Here is a 23,530-nt window from a genome sequence, read left to right as displayed (position 1 = left end):
ACCAGGAGGTCACGGTTCGATTCCCAGTCAGGGCACGTGCCTGGGTTATGGGCTCAATCCCCCATGTGGGTCGTGCAAGAGGCAGCCGATCAATGATTCTCTCTCCCCACTGTTTCTATCTCTCTCTCCCTCTCCCTTCCTCTCTAAAGTCAATAAAAATATTTAGAAAAAAAAAAACAGGTAGCAAAATAAACAAGCAATTTAGAATAATGAACACAAATGTTACACTATTCTCTATGTTCTAATTTTTCCAAAGAAAAATTGGGGATACTATAATTAATATTAAATACTACCAATTAGTGCCTTAATACAAAGATGTGGCAAAACGGGTTTACAGTTGTAAGTATGCAAAACATAGTTTATTCTTGTATTATTATTTAGAAATTATTGCATGATTTTCCATATAAACAACTGTAGCCCTACTTTTGCCCCACACTATATATTAAGAGTATATGTCTTAACAGTATATAATGATATCAAGTTGCATTCCAAATTACTGACAAAAGTTATCTTTTTGGGAAGAAAAATTGGGGAGAGTGAAAGAGGCCCTTAAATGACATTTTACTACATACACATCTGAATAAGTTTTGAATCTTTTAAGATAAGTGTGTATATATTTTAATTCTCCCCCAAGGATATATTTTCAGTGACTTTAGAGAAAGAGGAAGGGGGAGAAAGAATGATGTGAGAGAGAAACATTGATCAGCCACCTCCCGCTTGCACCCCCCACAACCCATCAAGAATCCAATCTGCAACCTTTTGGTGAATGAGACAATGCTCCAACCAACTGAGCCATCTGGTAAGGGCTATAATGTAATATTTTAAGGTAAGGATTTAAAAAATTGACTATAAATTTTTTATAATATATATTATTTAGTCATTTTCCAAAAAGCTGATTGCTTAGGTTTTCTAATTCTGACTTTTATTAATCTTACCAATAATTTACAATACACTTAAAATATCAGTGATAATATATAATTGTACACTAAAATTCCCCTTTCAATATTAAAGCAACTTTACTTCACATCAAGACAACAATTACTTCAGATAACAATATGAATGATTTCCATATTAAGTACTTTGTATAATACCAAGCACTATCTTTCTATGACAATAAAAAACACACACGGAGGTACATACTGGATAACAGGTCTTTATCAAATGATCTACAATTCTCACAAATATCCTTTGTGGCTGGCTATTGTTTTTTAATTGCATAATACAACTTAGATATATGGGGTTCAGGACATGCTACCCCAAAATGTAGCAACATCAAATATTTTAAGCGAAAGAGTTTAAGAAAACAGCAGAAACAAAAAGGTCTCTCTGTGACCCTCCAATTCCCAGCTACACCCCCATACCCTCTGCCCTTTACCCCTGAAACAGATTATAAAACCTTCAGTGAGAGATGCCCTCCCTATATTGGGAAGAAAGGAGCATCTTTATCTCCAAAGACAAAAGGACTCTGACCAGAACCCAAACAAACAGGTCTTACACAATTCTTCCACTTCAGTACACTTACCTCATACCCTCTGCCCTTATACCTTTCCACAACTTTGCATCCACTCTGCATCAAGCCCATAAAAACACAGAAGTTTAACAATTTCTCCTGGTCTTCATTTCCTTATTAAGAAGCTAGTGTCATGTAAACCATATTAAATTTGTATGCTTTTGTCCCAAATCTGCACAGGTTAATCAATCCACTAATAGTCAAAGTCTTTGTGTCAAGTTAAGAGTCCCAAAGGTAAGTAATGGTGCAACAGAACCAGCTAAAAAATGTACCTACCACAATCAGATACCACGTCACAACCACTAACATAGCTATAATAATAAAGAAAAGATACAATTATTGACAAGGACATAGAGAAATTAGAACCACTATGAAAGACAGTCTGGCAGTTCCTCAAGGGGCAAAACAGAGTCATCATATGACCCAGCAACATCCAAGAGAAAGGAAAACACACATCTACATGAAAACTTATATGCAAATAATAGCAGCATTTATAATAATAGCCAAAAAGTAGAAACAAACAACTCAAATATCCATCATCTGATGAATGATAAACAAAATGTGGTATATCTGTACAAGAAAACATTATTCAGCAATAAAAAGATATAAAATACTGATACATGCTACAAAATGGATGAACCTTAAAAACATGCTGAATTAGAGACCACATACCGTCTGGTTTCATTAGTAGGAAAAGTCTGGAATAGGCACGTCTATAGGGACTCAAAGTAGATTAGTGGTTGCCTAGGGCTAGGGAGAATGAGAGAATAAGGAGTATCAAAGAGTACACGGTTTCTTTTGGGGATAATAAAAATGTTCTAAAACTGATTGTGGTGATAGTTGCACAACTCTGTGGATATACTAAAAACTACTGAATTGTACATTTTAAATGAGTAAATTGTATAGTCTGTGAATTACTATATCTCAATAAGGCCGATAACGCACACCCAAAGATGTTTCTAAGACATTTTTCTTGTGAGAGACAAAAAATTAAGAACTAATTTTTATTGTAGAAAAGTTACTAAAATATTAGATTAAGTATTTATAGATAAAAGAAAATACCATAAAATGCTAAATAAGAAAACATGACCTAGGTGTAAGAGACACATTCTCTTTTAAGGGATAAAAATAAAATTATCATTCTATCCTATTAATAAAAGGGTAATATGCAAGTCGACCGAACAGAGGAACGACTGGTTACTATGAGGTGCACTGACTACCAGAGGGCAGATGCTCAATGCAGGAGCTGTCCCCTGGTGGTCAGTGCACTCCTACAGGGGGAGCGCTGCTCAGCCAGAAGCCCTGAGCCGGGTTCACGGCTGGTGAGCACAGCAGCAGTGGCGGAAGCCTCTCCTGCCTCTGCAGCAGCTCTAAGGATGACATCCCCTGAGGGCTCCCGGACTGCAAGAGGGCGCAGGTCAGGCTGAGGGATCCCGCTGCCCCACCCTCCACCCCCCAGTGCACAAATGTTGTGCACCAGGCCTCTAGTGTTAAATATTCACTTAGGAACAGCCAGTTTAAATCAATCATTATTCAGGTAAAACAACATGTCCATAATTTTAAAACTGTACACTGCCCTTTATTCAACTATATTTAAACTATACAAAAATACTACTCTTTGGAACTTATCTTGATTCTACTAGTCTAACATTTTTAAAGTTACAAAATGACTTAGAAAATTATCTTAATTTCCAAATAGTAAGTTTCTAAATGATGATATTATATATGCTATTCTTGAGATAAATGAAAACTATGGTGAGATACTAAGTGTCCAATCCAAGTAGGTTTAGTAAACCTGATACACAAGGGATTTTATTAAAAAGCAATTTCTCTTGGAAAGCAAGCCATCATACCATCAAAACCTCTGGTGGTTTGTCAATCTTTTTTTGAATTATTCAACTAGCTTATGTTAAATAATCAACATTGATGTATAACACAGAAATCCACACCTGAAACCAATATGATCCTATTAACCAATGTCATTACAATAAATTTAATTTAAAAAAAATACTCCATTGGTGACTTCTTTAATCTAAAAAAAAAGTGAAATTTAAAATTCTTAAAATACTTGATCTCTGAGAAACTCATTCACAACTGAAATTCTTAGAACTGCATTATAAAAAAAAATGTGTTCTTAAAGATGGAGGATGAATTGCTATTTTAGAGAACAGATCAAAGGAAAGTTTGATTGCTCTCATCTACAAGTAATAATTTTTGCTTAATATATGGCTTTGGAGGAAAACTCTTTGGAAACCATTAAAAGAGGAAAGTGTAAATTACGTTATTTTCACATAAAAAATTAGCTGAAGAAAACTTTACTTCATGTAGGAATATTATAGACACTAAAAAAGGAAGAAAATTCAAACTTGAAATTATTATAGCCAAAGAAATCCTAAAACAAAAGGACACAAGACAATTGTACTGCACAATTAAACAACCAAAAAAATGATAGCACTATGTTCAGAAAGTGACCAAGAAGATATAATAAGACTGTATAGAGTACACATAAGCAAATTCATCTATCATTAAGTTGGAGATAATGCACAATACTATAAAACTTCATGAAGCAGAAGGTAACATTCCTTAGCATATAGGTAGTTAAAACACATTTTTAAGTGAATTAATAAACAGATACAGATACTACAAATGTACTGAATTTTAAAAGAATGCATGTACAGAGACTTAAGCTTTTAGAACTTTGTACTAAGGTAACTGAATGATAGATGGATAAATGAGGAAGAGAAAAAGAAAAGAGCAAAATAAAAACAACTAACCTCATCTGTCTAGTTTGACTTTACATATGTAAACTCATTTAACCTTTACAATACCCTCATCGGAAAGATGCTATTAGTATCCCCATTTTAAAAACAAGGAAAGGTAAGCACAGGGAAGTTAAGTTACTTGACCACTGTCATTCACAACTGAACTAGGATTTGAGTGTGGTTATAAACTCTAAATCTTTTATCAAATTTCTGAACCAGAAATGATGGATTAGGGTAAAAGAGATTAATAGTTTCTCAATGATCATTCTTTAGAGCAGTGCTTCTAAACTGGAGGTGGGAGGTTCCATTGGCACATCTAGAGTATAGAGGCCAGGGATGCTGCTAAGTATCCTACAATGGACAGGACTGACTGCCCCTCAACAAATAATCATCTGGCCCCAAATGTCACTAGAACTGTGGTTGAGAAACCCTGCTTTAGAACAGTATATTTCTGCATTTGAAAATCCATTAGAATGAAAGGAGAGGAAAATAACATTTCCCAATTTAGCCTGGTTAAGAAAATCATTACCAATATTATTCTTTAGACCTGCTTATTTTAGGCAAGGGAAATGTTATACTGCGAAGTCTAAAAGAAACACAGGAACAGGAAATTACTATTACATGGGAAATTAACCAGGGAACATCACTGGGTATGTGGAAGGGAGAAAACTTTCCCCAAACTCCAACAACTATGCAGTTGTAAGTAGAAGAAAGATTATAATAGGAAATAGTAATACTGCTGACTTCAATACTACCTTCCACTAAAGCAGTGGTCGGCAAACTCATTAGTCAACAGAGCCAAATATCAACAGTACAACGATTGAAATTTCTTTTGAGAGCCAAATTTTTTAATTAAACTATATAGGTAGGTACATTGTTATTAACTTAATTAGGGTACTCCTAAGGCTTAGGAAGAGCCACACTCAAGGGGCCAAAGAGCCACATGTGGCTCGCCAGCCGCAGTTTGCCGACGGCAGCACTAAAGTATGTGAATATAAATCTTCCTAAATTATGTCATGGGCCAATTACATATATTGGCCCATGATTCTATTAAGGTCCTCTATATATAAAGATTTTATTAATGTCCTCTAAATATAAAGAGGACCTTAATAAAATCTGGTTATTATAAAAAATGGAAATTCAGACAAGAATCAAATAAATTGGAAAAATGAATATCACCATTAAATTGCAGTGCCCAACACTCCCATTCACATATTTTTAGATCTAGACTAACACTGGCCACATCATTATCTACTAACAAAATTAGCATACATATACATTAAACAACACTGTCCAGAAACACACAGCAATTCCAAATGGCCAAAACAGTGCTAATATTTTGATGCTTTAAAGAAACAAATTTTAAGAAAATGTTTCCTCACCTATTATCGGATGGCAGAAGAGAAAGCAAAGCCAAAGCTGAAAGTTTTCTTCTTTCAGGCTGAGTAATGTTATCCATACGATCAACCCACATTTCAATCATATTCCCCAAAAGCTGATCCATCTGAAAGAAAGACCAAGAGGCATCTCAAAATATTTGAAATACTGTCTACTTGTGGATAGGCTAAAATCTCATAAGGCATGATTAAAGTTCAATTCCAGCAACCACAGAATTAAAATATAAGAATTTGTGGCAAGCCTTGAACCAGAAAGGAATAATTTATGCAAACCATAATTCAACTTGAATTAATCTTGACAGCCAATTAATTCTGAGAACTAAATAGATTTACTTGTTCAACTCAGCTAGGCTTAGGTATCCAGCTGTTTGTTCAGGATGCTGCTGTAAAAGTATTTTATAGGTCTGATTAACATTTATAATATGTTACTTTAAGTACAGGACATTACCCTACTTAATGTGGGTTGGTCTTCATTCAATCAGTTTAAAGTCTTCAGTACAAAAAATAAGGTTTTCCAGAAAAGGAGAAATCCTGCTTCAAGACTATGTATCAATAGAAGAGTATACAAAGAAAATGTAATACATGTATAGAATGGAATATTACTCAGACATAAAATATAATGAAATTTTGCCATTTGCAACAATATGGATGGACCTAGAATGTTATGTTAAGTGAAAAGTTGGACAGAGAAAAACAAACACCATATAATTTCACTTATATGTAGAATAAAAAAACCCCACAAATGATCAAAATAAAGCAAACTCATAGATACAAAATGATTATTGCAGAGAGGAGGGGGATGAGGGCTTAGGCAGAAAACGGAAGGATAATGATTTAGAAGTACAAACTTCCAGTTAAAAAATAAATCCCAGGGTTGTTATGTACAGCCTAGAAATATAGTCAATAATGTTGTAATAACTATATGATGGACATATGGTTACTAGACTTATAGTGGTAATCACTTTGTAAGGCATATAAATGATGAATCACTATGTTGTATACTTAAAACTAATACTATATGTCAACTACAATGAAAACAAAACAAATTTTTAAGGGCTATAACACAGAAATTCTGAGTTTCCAGCCTGCCCTACAAAATTAGAACTTGCTAGTCCCTACAATCATATGAGCCAATTCCTTAAAATATCTCTGGTGTGCATGTACACACACACACACACACACACACACTCATTCTCCCTCCCTCCCTTTCTCTATACACAACACACACGCACACGCACACACACGCACACTGTTCAACTTTTCTAGAGAACCATGACTGATAGAAATCTATAAGTAAGATACAACCAAATGTACTGATCATGTAGATTGAAAAAGAATCTCAGCTCACCAAGAAAGAAAGAGAGAGGACCCAAATAAACAAAATCAGAAATGATAGAGGCGAAATAACAACAGACCACACAGAAATACAAATGATTGTTAAAAAATACTATGGACAACTCTACACCAACAAACTAGACAACCTGGAGGAAATTGACATATTCCTAAAAAATACAACCTTCCAAAACTCAATCAGGAAGAATCTAAAAATCTCAATAGGCCAATAACTATGGTAGAAATTCAGGCAGTCTTCAAAAAGCTTCCAGCAAACAAAAGCCCAGGGCCAGATGGCTTCACAGGGGAGTTTTACCAAACATTCAAGGAAGAACTAAAACCTATCCTCCTCAGACTATTCCAAAAAATTCAAGAGGAAGGAATACTTCCAAGCTCATTCTATGAAGCCAGCATCACCCTAATACCAAAACCAGGTAAAGACAACACAATGAAAGAGAATTACAGGCCAATATCCCTCATGAACATAGATGCCAAAATCCTCAACAAAATCTTAGCAAATCGGATCCAACAGTACATCAGAAAGATCATACACCATGACCAAGTAGGATTTATCCCAGGAATGCAAGGATGGTACAACATCCGTAAATCAATAAACGTAATACATCACATAAACAAATTGAAAGAAAAAAACCACATGGTCATATCAATTGATGCAGAAAAAGCATTCGACAAAATCCAACACCCATTTTTGATAAAAACTCTCAGCAAGGTGGGAATAGAAGGATCATACCTCAACATAATAAAAGCCATATATGACAAACCCACAGCCAACATCATACTCAATGGACAAAAACTAACACCATTTCCCCTAAAAACAGGAACAAGACAGGGATGCCCACTCTCACCACTCCTGTTCAACATAGTACTGGAAGTATTAGCCATTGCAATTAGACAAGAAGAAGAAATAAAAGGCATCCAAATTGGAAAAGAGGAAGTAAAACTGTCCTTATTTGCAGACGACATGATATTATACATACAAAACCCTAGAGACTCCATCAAAAAACTACTAGACTTAATACATGAATTTGGCAAAGTAGCAGGATACAAAATTAATGCCAAGAAATCTGAGGCATTTCTATACACCAATAGTGAACTTTCAGAAAGAGAGATTATAAAAACAATCCCATTTACCATCGCACCAAAAAAATTAAGATACCTAGGAATAAACTTAACTAAAGAGGTAAAAGACCTCTACTCAGAAAACTACAGGACGTTGAAAAAAGAGATAGAGGAAGACATAAACAGATGGAAGAACATACCGTGTTCATGGATTGGTAGAATCAACATCATTAAAATGTCCATACTACCCAAAGCAATCTATAAATTCAACGCACTTCCCATTAAAATACCAATGGCCTACTTCAAAGATCTAGAACGAACTCTCCAAAAATTCATCTGGAATAAAAAAAGACCCCGAATAGCTGCAGCGATCCTGAGAAAGAACAAAGTAGGTGGGATCTCAATACCAGACATCAAGCTGTATTACAAAGCCACTGTTCTCAAAACTGCCTGGTACTGGCACAAGAACAGACATATAGATCAATGGAATAGAATAGAGAGCCCAGAAATCAGCCCCAACCAATACGCTCAATTAATATTTGACAAAGGAGGCAAGAACATACAATGGAGTCAAGACAGTCTCTTCAATAAATGGTGCTGGGAAAATTGGACAGATACATGCAAGAAAATGAAACTAGACCACCAACTTACACCATACACAAAAATAAACTCAAAATGGATAAAGGACTTAAATATACGACCGGAAACCATAAAAATACTAGAAGAATCCAAAGGCAACAAAATCTCAGACATATGCCAAAGCAATTTCTTCACTGATACAGCTCCTAGGGCAGTTGAAACTAAAGAGAAAATGAACAAATGGGACTACATCAAAATAAAAAGCTTCTGCACAGCAAAAGAAACCATCAACAAAACAACAAGAAAACCCACTGCGTGGGAAAACATATTTGCCAACGTCATATCTGATAAGGGCCTAATCTCCAAAATTTATAGGGAACTCATACAACTTAACAAAAAGAAGATAAACAATCCAATCAAAAAATGGGCAAAGGATCTAAATAGACACCTTTCAAAAGAGGACATTCAGAAAGCCAAGAGACATATGAAAACATGCTCAAAGTCACTAATCATCCGAGAGATGCAAATCAAAACAACAATGAGGTACCATCTCACACCTGTCAGAATGGCTATCATCAACAAATCAACAAACGACAAGTGCTGGAGAGGATGTGGAGAAAAAGGAACACTTGTGCACTGCTGGTGGGAATGCAGACTGGTGCAGCCACTATGGAAGACAGTATGGAGTTTAAGATTTGGAAACAGCCTAAGTGCCCATCAGCAGATGAATGGATTAGAAAACTGTGGTACATCTACACAATGGAATACTCTGCTGCTGTAAAAAAGAGGGAATTCTTACCATTTGCAACAGCATGGATGGAACTGGAGAGCATTATGCTAAGTGAAATAAGCCAGTCAATGACAGAAAAATACCACATGATCTCACTCATTTATGGATAATAAAGACCATTATAGACTGATGAACAAAAATAGATACAGAGGCAGAGCAGCATCGAACAGACTGTCAAACTACAGCGGGAAGCCGGGGAGGGTTGCATTGGTGGGTAAGAGATCAACCGAAGGACTTGTATGCATGCATATAAGCATAACCAATGGACACAAGACACTGGGCGGTAGGGGAGGCCAGGGGAATGTCAAGGGGGAAAAAAAAAAGGAGACATACGTAATACTCTTTGTAATACTTTAAGCAATAAATAAATCTTGATATTCAAAAATAAATAACTAAATAAATAAAATATGTAAAAACCTGGAGCAATAAAAATACTTAATAAATGTTAGTTTCCTTGATGCGCCCACCCACCCCCAGAAAAAAAAAGAATCTGAGGATTTACTTATAAATCCATCCTAGCACCTTTTAAAAAATGCATTTAACATCAAAAACTCTACTTTATGGATTTGGTAATATAAAATCAACCTTAAGTTCTTACCCTTGTCTACTTTAGTGCTTCTACATTTTCCCCCCAAAAATGCTCCCACATATTTTAAAAAAATAAAAAGTTAAGAAACGCTTATTAGTTGAAGACAATTATTTACACTTGAGATTATTAAGATATAAATTATTAAGATATAAATACATGTTAACTTGTTTGGACCTAACCTCTTTTTTTTTTTTTAAGTATTTTTAAAATATAATTTATTGATATTTTACAGAGAGGAAGGGAGATGGATAGAGAGTTAGAAACATCGATCAGCTGCCTCCTGCACATCCCCTACTGGGGATGTGCTCACAACCAAGGTACCTGCCCTCAACCGGAATCAAACCTGGAACCCTTCAGTCCGCAGGCCGGTGCTCTATCCACTGAGCCAAACCGGTTAGGGCTGGACCTAACCTCTTAATAAAAGGACCTGTTAGATACTTTTCTTTTGGCCCAGTAGCACTTTGAAAATATTAGTAACACACTGAAGGCACAACCATGAACCAAGACAGTTTTGTAACTTCTGATTTATACCACCGTGTTTTCAATTCATATTTAGTTTGTAAACTATTTTGTTCTTTAGATTCCACATATGAGGGAGATCATGTGATACTTGTCTTTCTCTGACTGGCTTATTTCACTTGGCCTAATACTCTCCAGGTCCCTCCATGCTATCTCTTTTTTTACTGCTGCATAGTATTCCATGGTGTACTTGTAGCACAGCTCTTTTAACAATTCATCTACTGACGGGCACCTGGGCTATTTCTAGCTATTATAAATTGTGCTGCTATGAACATAGGGGTGCATACAACATTCTTTCTGATTGGTGTTTCAGGTTTCTTATGATATATTCCTAGGAGTGGGATCACTGGATCAAACAGCATTTCCATACTTAATTTTTTGAGGAAACTCCATACTGTTTTCCATAATAGCTGCTAATTCCACCAGCAGTGTACTAGGGTTCCCTTTCTTCCACATCCTCGCCAGCACTTATCATTTGTTGATGGTGGCCATTCCGACAGGTGTAAGGTGATATCTCAAGATACCCAGGAGTAAATTTAACCAAGGAGCTAAAAGACTTGTAACTTGGAAAACTACAGGATGTTGAAAAAAGAGACAGAGAAAGATATAAACAAGTGGAAGAATATACCGTGTTCATTGGATTGGTAGAATTAACATCATTAAAATGTCCCTCTGTTACCCAAAGTAATCTATAGATTCAATGCAATCCCTATTAAAATACCAATGGCATATTTCATAGATCTAGAACAAATACTCCAAAAAATTTATATGGAACCAAAAAATGACCTCGAATAGCTGCAGCAATCTTGAAAAAGAAGAACAAAGTTGGAGGAATCACAATGCCAGATATCAAGTTATACTACAAAGCCGCTGTAATCAAAACAGCCTGGTACTAACACAAGAATAGGCATATAGATCAATGGAACAAAAGAGAGACCCCAGAAATCGATCCAAGTCATTATGCTCAATTAATATTTAACAAAGGAGGCAAGAGCATGATTCAATGGGAGTAAAAATAGTCTCTTCAATAAATGGCGGTGGGAAAATTGGACAGATACATGCAAAAAAAATGAAACTAGACCACCAACTTACACTATACACAAGAATAAACTCAGTGGATAAAAAGATTTAAATGTAAGTCATGAAACCATAAAAATCCTAGAAGAGCCCTGCCCGGCTTGGCTCAGTGGATAGAGCGTCAGCCTGCGAATTGAAGGGTCCCAGGTTCGATTCCGGACAAAGGCACATGCCTGGGTTGCAGGCTTGATCCCCAGTGGGGGGCGTGCAGGAGGCAGCCAATCAATGATTCTCTCTCATCATGGATGTTTCTATCTCTCTCTCCTCCCTTCCTCTCTGAAATCAATAAAGAAATATATAGTTTTTAAAAATCCTAGAAGAAACTATAGGCAGCAAAATCTCAGACGTCTCTCATAGAAATATGTTTACCTATACATATCCTAGGGCAAAGGAAACTAAGGAGAAAATAAACAAATAAAACTTTATCAAAATAAAAAGCTTCTGCACAGCAAAAGAAACCATCAACAAAATGAAAAGGAAGCCCACTGCATGGGAGAACATACTTGCCAATGATACATCTGATAGAGGTTTAATATCCAAGGTATATAAGGAACTCATACAAAAGGAAGACAAACAATCCAATTAAAAAGTGGGCAAAGGACCTAAATAGACACTTCTCTAAAGTGGACATACAAATGGCCAAGAGACATATTTAAAAATGCTCAAAGTCACTAACAATCATCAGAGAAATGCAACTTAATACAGTATTTTTTTAATAAGCCTTGGGGGAAAGATCATTTCCCACAATAATGATAATGAAAACTCACTGCATTGCATTTAAAACAAGTTAAAGAAATGAAACAAAAACTGCATATGATTATATGTATCCCTGTTTCATTTAAGGTACTCCTATCACTAAGAATAAAATTGCCCATTTTGAACAGAAAATATAAGTTTCAACTGCCATTCACAGATTCTTTTTTCTTCTCCCAAATTATAGGTACAATGTTAGTTATCAAAGATTTAAAATATAAAAGTCTGAATACAATAAGACTTTTACAGAATCATTATTTCACCAAATTATTTCCAATCTTTATCTAGATAAAGACTTCCTTCAATATTAAAAAAAACCTGATTCTTACCTCCTGATTACATTTATGTGCCATCACAGTAAGAAGTGAAGAAAAGAAACTCATGTTTTGTAGCAGGACTCGACCCATAACTCCAAGATATGTTGACATCACTACAGGATACCTCTGTACAATTAAAAAAGTACATGTACAATTGTATTAAGCAATTATAAATAATCAAGGACATTAAAAATCAACAGGGACATGAAATAATAATATTCTCCTTCATGTTGCTTCTTTAGAATGAACTGTTAATATTACCTGAATCTAACTTACAAAATGAATATGCCACACAAGGTAATATATATGTACTACGTATATACTTATAGAATATATGTGTGTATATATATAATAAAGAGAGAACAGAGAAAGGATATTTACCAATGGCATCTACACTAATAAAAGAGAAACATGCAAATTAACCATCACTCAGTCACTCTGCTACACCCACCAGCCAATCAGAGCGACTATGCAAATTAACCCAATAAAGATGGCGGTTAATTTGCATACGCAAGCCGGAGCAAAGACTGCAGACAACTGAAGATGGCGGCGGCCACGGAGCTGGAGCGAGCAAGAGGTTTGGGTTGCTCCCGGCGACGGAGGAAGCCAAGCTTCCCGTGGGCCCTGGACTCAGCTCAAAGAGTGGCTGGGGGCCTGGGTCGCCAGGGGCAACCCAGGTTTCCAGCCCGCACTGGGCTCCGCTCAAGGAGGAGCTGGGGGCCTGGGCTCTGCTCAAGGAGTGGCTGGGGTCCTGGGTCGCCAGGGGCGACCCAGGCTTCCCAGCCAGCCCTGGCCTCCGCTCGAGGAGCTGGAAAAAAAAAAAAAAGGAGGGGCTGGGAGCAGCCGGAGCAGAGAAGCCAAGCCTCGCTGCTGCGGCCGGACTAAAGGCCTGGGTCCCGGGTGCCGGAGGAAAACTGGTGCCGGCAGCCAGGGGAAGGAAGGCCTATTGCGCGAATCTTGTGCAACGGGCCACTAGTATTTATATATTTATATTATTTTAAATGTTCTTAACATACATAGTTAAATAGATCAATTTAAGAGCTGGACTTAGAACATATGAGAGATGAGATAGCAAAGGAAATCTACCCTTCCCTATGTGGAAAAATAACAAAGCTGTATGAATATCTGAAATTTACTTAATTTACTTCAAAATAATGAAATATTTTTAAAAGCTTTCCTTTTACTTAAGACAATGAAGATATAATTTTTCAATGAAGAGGGAAAATAATTAAAACTAGAACTCTCAGGGTCCAGTACTGTCCTTAGAAGCTTAATAAAAATCTTACCTCCCCTTCTATAATACCTCTGAAAACACAGGGTAGAATCGGTTGAAACATTTGCGAGCCTAATACTGGGTTCACTTTAAGGGCATTTTCCACAACCTAAAAATCATAAAGACACATTGGTTGCAGGCACTAATGAAAGCCACAGGTAAAGAAAACAATGTATTAAATATCACACCAAATCCAAGATACAAATGAGTACATGAGGTAGGTAATTGATATTCTGGCTCTAGACACACTGTTACAAAATAATTCATTAAAAATGCAATTTGACATAAAATGTGTAACATCTAGACACAGCTATACACCTTACACAGAATTATAATTAATCACACTCCAATACCATTGATATCATGTTGTTAATGGAATTCTTATGCATTTTAAACAAAAAACCATTACAAAACATTAAAATAGAGGCAGCAAAAGGCATTTCCAAAGTATTGGTTTTTCATAGTGAAAAGGAAAATTAGTAACAACTGTACACAATGCCCAAAAAGAAATCTACGTTTAAATTTATCAATAAATTGGACAGAAAAAGGCATGTTGTGTATATACTACCTATTAAATGAGAGATATTATTTCATTTATAATGTGATCATGTATATTACTAATCATGAGCACTGATTGTTACAAGTAAAAATTATAAAAATTACTCTTATATGATTAAGATGGGTTCTGTCCATAACAAAGGTAGCAGAAAATTCAGAGTGGGGTGTGATTTTGTTTGCTTACTTTTGTTTTATTTTTATTTATTTTTAAAACGTTTTTATTGGTTTTTAGAGAGAGAGGAAATGAGAGAAAGAAACATCAATGTGACAGAGAAAACAATTGCCTCCCACACCCACCCTGCCTGACCAGGGATGGAACCAAAACCTGGCATGTGCCCTGACCAGGAATGGAACCAGTGACCTTTCGGTGCATAGGATGACACTCCCACCAACTGACCAACCAGGGCTGTTTTATTGTTGAGGGGATAAGACAGGCAGTGGTCAGGAAGCATCAGTGAGGAAGAAAACCAGACACCATTTGAGAGGCTTGTGGGCAAGCACCAGTCTCAAGGCAGAGCCAGGTTTCCCTTTAAACTTCAAGCAACGTTTCTCAAGACTGACTACTGGCATTCTAAGTGGGACAGTGTTTACTGTGCAGGACTATTCCATGCATTGAGGGGCTTTTAGTATCTTCAGTCTGGACTCATCATGTACCAATAACATGCTCCGAACACAAGGACAATCAAATACACCTCCATGCATTTCAAAACGTTTTAAAGATAAGCACAAAGTACCCAGGAATGACAATGTTTTCTTTTCTTTTTCTTCTTCTTTTTTTTAATCCTTGGGTAGGGATATATTTATGGATTTTTTTTTTTTAAATAAAGAGAGGAAGGGAAAGAGAAAGAGAAACTGAGAAACATCAATGTGAGAGAGAAACATTGATCAGTTGCCTCCCATACATGCCCTGACAGAGGATCAAACCTGCAGTCTACATATGTGCCCTGACCAGGAATCGAACCCAAAACCTGCATATTTGCCCTGACTGGAAATCGAACCTGCAACCTTTGGTGTACAGGACGACTTTCCAACCAAATGAGCCACCTGGCCAGGATGACAGAGTTTTCTAATTTTGAGTAAGAAGTAAAGGGGGATGTCCAAAGACAAGACAAGCTTAAAAATATAAAAACTTTTTTACTATGGACTAAACACTATGCTATCTACTAAAAGACACAGAATAAAAGATATTACAGTTCCTGATTAAAAGCCACAGGAGATTCAGCACATAATTAAATATGATCTTCATAAGGCTTATTTTGTTAAAAAAAAAAAATGGGAGTTGGAATAGAGATGAGGAAGGCATTTGGAATAAAGGTGGGGATGTAGATACGCTGGAGGACTGAGTCTCAGAGAATGATGTCACTAGACAATCTCCATTTTATCTATGAGTGGAAAGTAAGGCCATCTGATTTTCAGATACATATTTAACTTCATTTCCTCCTGAAACCCAACTAAAATTTTAAGAAAAGATAAATGGGAAAGGGACACTTTTAAAAGGATAAAGAAAATGAGAGATGAATACTGAAAGCTACAAAGAAGAAATTCAAAAGGCATTTAGAAGAGACTTCTTCGGGAAAATTAAAGTAATAAAATACCTGATGGGGTCAATATGTCTGAACATAGAGCAGAGACAAATGGTATAAAAAAAATTACACCAAAAACATCTGACTAGTTCCAAAGGATTACAAAAGTTTGTGTAGAAAAGAAATTTGATCATTATGAATTTTAAAACATAAATTCATTTAAATGTATCTATCATTTAATACAAGCAAGGTGTTGCTACACATATTCTTTACATATAAAGGTATAGTTACTATTGTGTAAAAGAACTACAATATTTCAAAACTAAATTGGAGTCTTTGTATTCAAAAAGTAGGAATCATAGCTAGGGAAGGTAAGATTGTTTCTGAAAAATTATATAGGAAAATGCCATTATCAGACTTGGAGGCAGGGATTGTGTAATTGAATTAAGAGAAATTTCAGCAAGTAGAACTGATAAAAAATAGAAAACAAATTGAACAGTTGACTAAAGGTGAACAAGTCTGGGATTACTCCTAGTTTTCATGTTTGGTCAATGGATACAAATTATGGTGTTGTTAGTTATACTGAGGTTTGATTTTGGACATGCTGAACTTGAGATGCCTGTGGGAAATCCATATGGAATGGTCCTACATTATTGTCACACACATAACACTCTATAATCCATTTCCCAAGAAATATTTTGCAGTTGTGACTTAAAAGCCAGATTTCAAACTATTTCCATAGTGAAGGTTCTTCTATAATGGTCAAACATTCTGACATAGTTTTCACTTCTAAACAAAATTTTGAAAAATGCATCTCTGACTTCAGTGGTAATATACAATTGTGTATATTATTTTAAGTGAAATACATGTGCACCAGACTGCCAAACAGCTCCAAAAAGGAAATGACACTAATTACAACTAATAATAAGTAGTTAAAAGTAAGGTAATTTCCAGATGTTAACAGAACTTAAATCACAGCTTACTCTTCTTGGTGGGGAATCTTATGTTCTCAGGGATTTTAACATGTTTGATGTGTTTTAATCCACTTAGTTTCCTTTTGTTTTAATGTTCAAACTGTCCATAATTAGCCAGTGGGAGCTCCTTCGAAGTTAATTCCCTGCCCTCGCCTGTTTGGCTCAGTGGATATAGCGTCGGCCTACGGACTGAAGGGTCCCAGGTTCAATTCCAGTCAAGGGCACATGCCCAGGTTGAGGGCTCCATCCCCAGTAGGGGGTATGCAGGAGGCAGTCGATCAATGATTCTCTCTCATCATTGATGTTTCTCATCATTGATGTTTCTATCTCTCTCTCCCTCTCCCTTCCTCTCTGAAATCAATAAAAATATTTTTTATACAGTTAATTTCTGCATCCTTTTGACAAAATCCCACCTTCCCTTCCTTCTAGCACAAAGAGAGCTTCCCAGATTATATTGTATATCCCTTGCCTGAGCTCTGGAGTTAACCAGTAGGACACAATATGTACAGAACACAATCTAGGTTCTGGGGTACTTGCTGCCACTGGATTGATACTGCTTCTAGACAGTCAAGGGCACATGCCCAGGTTGAGGGCTCCATCCCCAGTAGGGGGTATGCAGGAGGCAGTCGATCAATGATTCTCTCTCATCATTGATGTTTCTCATCATTGATGTTTCTATCTCTCTCTCCCTCTCCCTTCCTCTCTGAAATCAATAAAAATATTTTTTATACAGTTAATTTCTGCATCCTTTTGACAAAATCCCACCTTCCCTTCCTTCTAGCACAAAGAGAGCTTCCCAGATTATATTGTATATCCCTTGCCTGAGCTCTGGAGTTAACCAGTAGGACACAATATGTACAGAACACAATCTAGGTTCTGGGGTACTTGCTGCCACTGGATTGATACTGCTTCTAGACAGTAAGTTTCTCATCTAGTTTCTCTTCCCAAAAAGCATATGCCATAACCTCACCAAATCCAAGATTACATCATTTTACATAACTTCTTTGATTTAATATTTCCATCTTCTAATATACTGAAGAGAGCCAGATTCTAATAACCTTATTTCTTTCTACCTACTATATATATGTTTCAAAATAACAATACCAATGTTACTAATAACAATACTGATATCTATACTAATTAAAGGGTAATATGCTAATTAGACCAGACATCTTCCGGATGTCCTTCCAGACAATGCCACGGTGGCATTGTCTATATTGCCTATAGTTAGGGGCAATCAGGCCGGCAAGGGAGGGCAGTTGGGAGCGATCAGGTCGGCAAGGGTGGGCAGTTAGGGGTGATCAGGCCGGCAGGGGAGGGCGGTTAGGGGCGATCAGGCCGGCAGAGGAGCAGTTAGGGGCATCAGGCCAGCAGGCAGAGGCAGTTAGGGGTAATCAGGCAGGCAGCCAGGCGAGCGGTTAGGACCCAACGGTCCCGGATTGCGAGAGGGATGTCTGACTGCCGATTTCTGTGGGATCGGGCTTAAACCGGCAGTCGGACATCCCCCAAGAGGTTCCGGATTGGAGAGGGTGCAGGCCGGGCTGAGGGACCACCCCCCCCACCCCGTGCACGAATTTCGTGCACCGGGCCTCTAGTGTAATTTATAATATCCTTGTTTCTGTTCTAATGTTGTATTCTACCAGTGACATACCTGTAAAGTACTATGTATTAAAGTTAGTTGAAATATTCTTCTCAGATGTCTCTACCACCAACATAATAATAGATTCAAATGTTTCATCTTGTTTTTTATCTTTAGGAACTGCTTTACTTTCATTATTTTAAATCATGTAGAATATCTACATGGCTCTAAAGCAAAAACACAAAACAGATATATATCCTAGGAGATCTAGCTCCCATTCTCTCTTCCTCTGCCCCCTACATAACCACTTTTATTAGTTTGATTTATTTTTCCATTGTGTCTACGTGGCACTCTTTCAATACAAGGATTAGACAATAGTCTTTACTTATAGTCTCAAAAATCATTCTCAAACTGTCTACAGAGGTTGTCTTCATTCCTTTTTAAAGCTGTACTCTTCTGCATGGCAAAATAATCAATCATATATTACTATTTTTATAAGCATTTTGCTATTACAAATTGAACTTCTGCACTTTAATTTTAATCCAACCCTTTTCTGACGGATCATACCTGGAACAGACTGTATTTAAAATCTGTCAAGAATGCAAGCTTTTAGTTTGTGCCTTGCACTCAAACAATTCTATTGATTTAGGCTTACACTAAATTACAAGAAGTTAGATCACAAATCCTGAAGTCAGAATGCCTGGCTTTACATCACAGCTCCAATACTTACTAACTGTGTGACCCTGGGCAAGAGATTTACTGCTTTGTTACTTAATTTCTCATCTGTAAAAACTGGGAAAAGAACAGTACTGTCGTCATAGGTTTATGGGAGCATTACATGAACTCTATATCTCTATATTATGTGCTTAGAAATGTGCAGCATATAGTAAGTGCTAGTATTAGCTATTATTAATATAGAATAAATTATGCCAGAAAAATATTTGTGCCATCTTAAATAAACCATATCACAAAGAATGAAAGCAACTGGCTCATTACTGCTTGATTAGATCACAGGGGGGAAAAAACAGAATTTCTAAACTCAAAGTTGAATATATACACATAGACAAATTTCAAATTAAGAAATCTTAACAATTAAAATTTGAGTATTTTTAGAATATAATTGTATTCATCTAGATAAGTTGTTCCAAGTCATAGAATACAATAAAGTCTATTTTTGCTCTTAACCACTTGCCCTAAAGTAGGCATACTTGTCTATCCAATTTTCATAACATTGTAATTTTCTGCTTCAAAGCACAAAGTTACTTTCATATACTGTCAGAAATTAGTATAACAGTGATGTTTAGTAAAAAATATATTTTAAATGTTATATAGCATACTATATTAAGAAGTAGTATCTGAGAGGTATTAAAAATGAAAATAATGAGCTAATATTAAAAACTATTATTATAGCTTTAATGAACTCTGAGAATAGGAAAATGCCAAAACTTTTAAGAGTACTCTCAGCTTTCATGTACAAGAATAAAAGCACCACTGTCCTAGAATATTCCTTATTTAAAAACTCATAAATACCTTATTAATGATAATTAATATATTCCTAGTATTTAACATCTATTTAATAAACAATAAAATACTGGTTTGAGATCAAACAAATTTACAGGTTTGACAATAGCAATGTTCATATAAAAATAGCCCTAAATCATGTTATCAAATTTTAATTAAAGTATTAACGACCTCCTATTGGCATAGTTACAGAGAAATTAGTTTAATCTATAACTTATGTTAAATGTTACAAATATTTTAATATATATGTATGAAAACTGATTTGTGCTGAGTCATTCAATAAAAAATATATTAAGTAAAACTGAGGGACAAATAATGACATTACCATCCTTTTACTTAAAAGGAAAAAATAAGAAAGTCATTTTTTTCTGCTAAAATTGTAAGAATAGTGTTGTACATTATGTAAATCTGGAATTTTCCATAAATAAAAAAATTTTAAATTGTGCTATTCTGAAAAACAAGAAAGAAATGCAATTAATTTTAAAGTGCCAGGTAAGATATGTAGTTCTTGATAAAGAGTAAAGCTCCATCACTGTGTAAATCACCTACTTAACTTTTAAAAAGTTAACTAATGTATTCTTTATTTTAAATAAACATTTATTTAGAAGAAATGGTCAGAGGAATAGGCAGAATAACTTGTTTTGTCTTGTTTTGTTTTTCTTACAGCCAAAGATCTTGGCAACCAACCAATTTTGTGGCCTACAAGTGTATTAGTGTGTTTTACCCCAAAGGGAGATTACTGGTGTATATATAATTAGATAACTACATAATGGTATTAAATTAGATTGAAATAGCCAACACTTAGATTAGCTGATTACATGCTAGGCATTGTTATATAACTCATGTAATCCTCACCTCAACCTAGGAAGTAGGTAAAGTTTTCATCCCCATTCTATAGATGGAAAGTGAGAAACACAGATTAACTTGCTTACCTCACAGAGCTTCGAAGTAGTAGAGCCAATACTCTAACCATACAGTTTTGTTGCAGTCCAGAGTGTAACCTGCCTCTAAGTATTTTACATGAATATAATTTTTTAAAAAATAGTAAGAAAGTAAATATTCTCCTAAGGACATATTCTAAAAGCTTGACTCATTTTTCAAATAAGTTTCACAATGTCCATTCCATGTGACTTAAAACAAATTCTTTCAACAATTACTTTACTACTAATAACATTGCAGAAAAGCAGGAGAAAAAAAAATTTCAATTCAAATTTAAACATAAGAAGCAACCTCTTTCCTCCATCACTTAAAATTTAACTCAGAGGATTTCAGATATTTCAGTTACAGATTATAAAAAATCACATAGTAAAAACCCTTACATAATAACTAATAGAATTTAAGCCCAGAATGTACTCAAAAACTACAGAAGTAGCAGAACTGGGTGTGCAAACCAAGGCACAGGTCAAGGAGAGAATAACATTCCAAATGCACTGTCAGCATACTTTACACAGCACTTCTACCCGATGTCATGATAATCACCCGGCAATCTGTAACATGAGAATTATGGATTCCCAGGCTTCCAAATCACTTACATTGTATGCATTCAGAGAAAACAGAACATATATTTACTAAGTTTATGATCATAGAAAAGCTTATAGGCTAGCAGAGGATAAAAACTTTAAAAATACACACACTGAATAATCTATAAAGATAACATCTTAATGACATAGCAATTTTCTCTCAAATTTCTGTCACTCTCACATTGCCAATCAGTTTTCCCTCAAATAGTTAGAATTAAGTCCCAAGTGTCAATTACTTGCTATCTCTTCTACTTCCAGAGAAGAAATTATCACTAAGGCAAAAGATTAAGTTAAGATTGTGCTAGACTGATGAAGTTCCTCACTATAATTATATATTGCCAACACATCGTTTGGGTAAGAGCATAAATTCACAAAAAACTTCAGTAAACAAGTCAATGATAATGTTGTAAATGTTATAATATTTAACAGAAAATCACAATGTTATTTGTAAGCTTTGGAGCTAGAATACTTTGAAATTAGTATGGGTGAAGATTGATACACTTGGGTCTCAACAAGCCAGACGGAGACTCCTGTTATTACCCCTTTGAAGCCCACATGCTCCCTGGTAACAGTGGCATGTGCAGATTCTCAGCCTTTATCCTTTACTCTAAAAAAGAAACTGAAGAACCTATAAACTAAAATCAGAGCTCTGCCATACAGTTTCACTCTATTTGCCCTCTTTTAGTTTTAAGTTTCTATTCTGATTTAAAATATAACAGGAAGCCCTAACCGGTTTGGCTCAGTGGATAGAGGGTCAGCCTGCGGACGATTCCGGTCAAGGGCATGTACCTTGGTTGCGGGCACATCCCCAGTAGGGAGTGTGCAGGAGGCAGCTGATTACTGTTTCTCTCTCATCAATGTTTCTAACTCTCTATCCCTCTCCCTTCCTCTCTGTAAAAAATCAATAAAAAATATATATTTTAAAAAAAGAAAAAATATGACAGGAAAACTCAGATAGAGTGCTAAAGAGTGTAATGTTTGGTAAACAGACTTTGGGGGGAGGAAGGGTCAGAATCAACTAAAGAACTTTTTATCTCAATTCTTTTAAAAAACCTTTCAACATTATAATTATCTTAAAGCCTTAATGTACCAAAGACATTAATATAACTGAATCATGCTTAAAAATCAACTGAAACATCAGTAAGATATAATTCATTTAAGAATGAACACTGAGATGAATACTTGCCCCCCACCCCGAAATAAATGCAGAAGTACTGTTCTAGTCATTCTGCAGTGTACCTCTGTCTCATACTGACAGGCATCAGGCAGTTCTGACAACCTTGTCTCTTTTGACTGAAGACACCAAGGTCACATGCCAGTTACCTATACTCTTCACCTACCAGTATAACCACAGCTTCAATTACTGCCATCCTTGCCAACTCAGAAAACAAATTCTTGCTTCTTTTCCAAATTAATCCTTCCATATACCCTCTGGATTTGAAATCCCAATCCCTTGTATCATTTGGAGCCATTTTCTCTTTTACTGAGCCACTGTTATCTACAAAAACCTACTCAGATCAGGTTCTCCTTACTACCTCTCTATACATAAAAGTCATCGATTTACTTTTTAATACTACATTCTTGTTATAGATTAAAATCTGCACATAGAAAGGTATGTTGAAGTCCTAATCCCAGATACCTATGAATGTGACCTTATTTGAATACAGGATCTTTACAGATGTGATTAAGATAAAGGCAACCACCAGAAGCTAAGAGAAAGGCATGGAACAGACTGTCCTCTGCAGTCTACAGAGAGAGAGATGGATAGAGAAAGAATGGCCCTGACCACATATTGACTTCTAGTTTCCAGAAGTCTGTGAGAGAGATAACCACTATAATTATTATAAACTAGAGGCCCAGTGCACAAAAATTTGTGC

At 35.8% G+C, this 23,530-nt stretch overlaps 1 protein-coding gene across 2 annotated transcripts in view; it reads right to left on the bottom strand.

Moving 5' to 3' along the window:
* IPO11 (importin 11) overlaps positions 1-23,530 on the bottom strand; it is a 129,632-nt gene that overhangs the window by 23,704 nt on the left and 82,398 nt on the right. For both annotated transcript variants that reach the window (XM_005857926.2, XM_014548917.1), the window contains 3 exons: positions 13,992-14,087; positions 12,718-12,831; positions 5,655-5,776 (listed from right to left, as the gene is read on the bottom strand). In XM_005857926.2, coding sequence (XP_005857988.1) covers positions 5,655-5,776; positions 12,718-12,831; positions 13,992-14,087 — 332 coding nt within the window. The remainder of the gene's footprint in view (positions 1-5,654; positions 5,777-12,717; positions 12,832-13,991; positions 14,088-23,530) is intronic.

This window comes from Myotis brandtii, unplaced genomic scaffold (genome assembly GCF_000412655.1).
Source record: "Myotis brandtii unplaced genomic scaffold, ASM41265v1 scaffold115, whole genome shotgun sequence".
NCBI lineage: Eukaryota > Metazoa > Chordata > Mammalia > Chiroptera > Vespertilionidae > Myotis > Myotis brandtii.
Note: the sequence above shows the minus strand (reverse complement) of the source record. Positions and strands in the feature narration are given on the sequence as shown.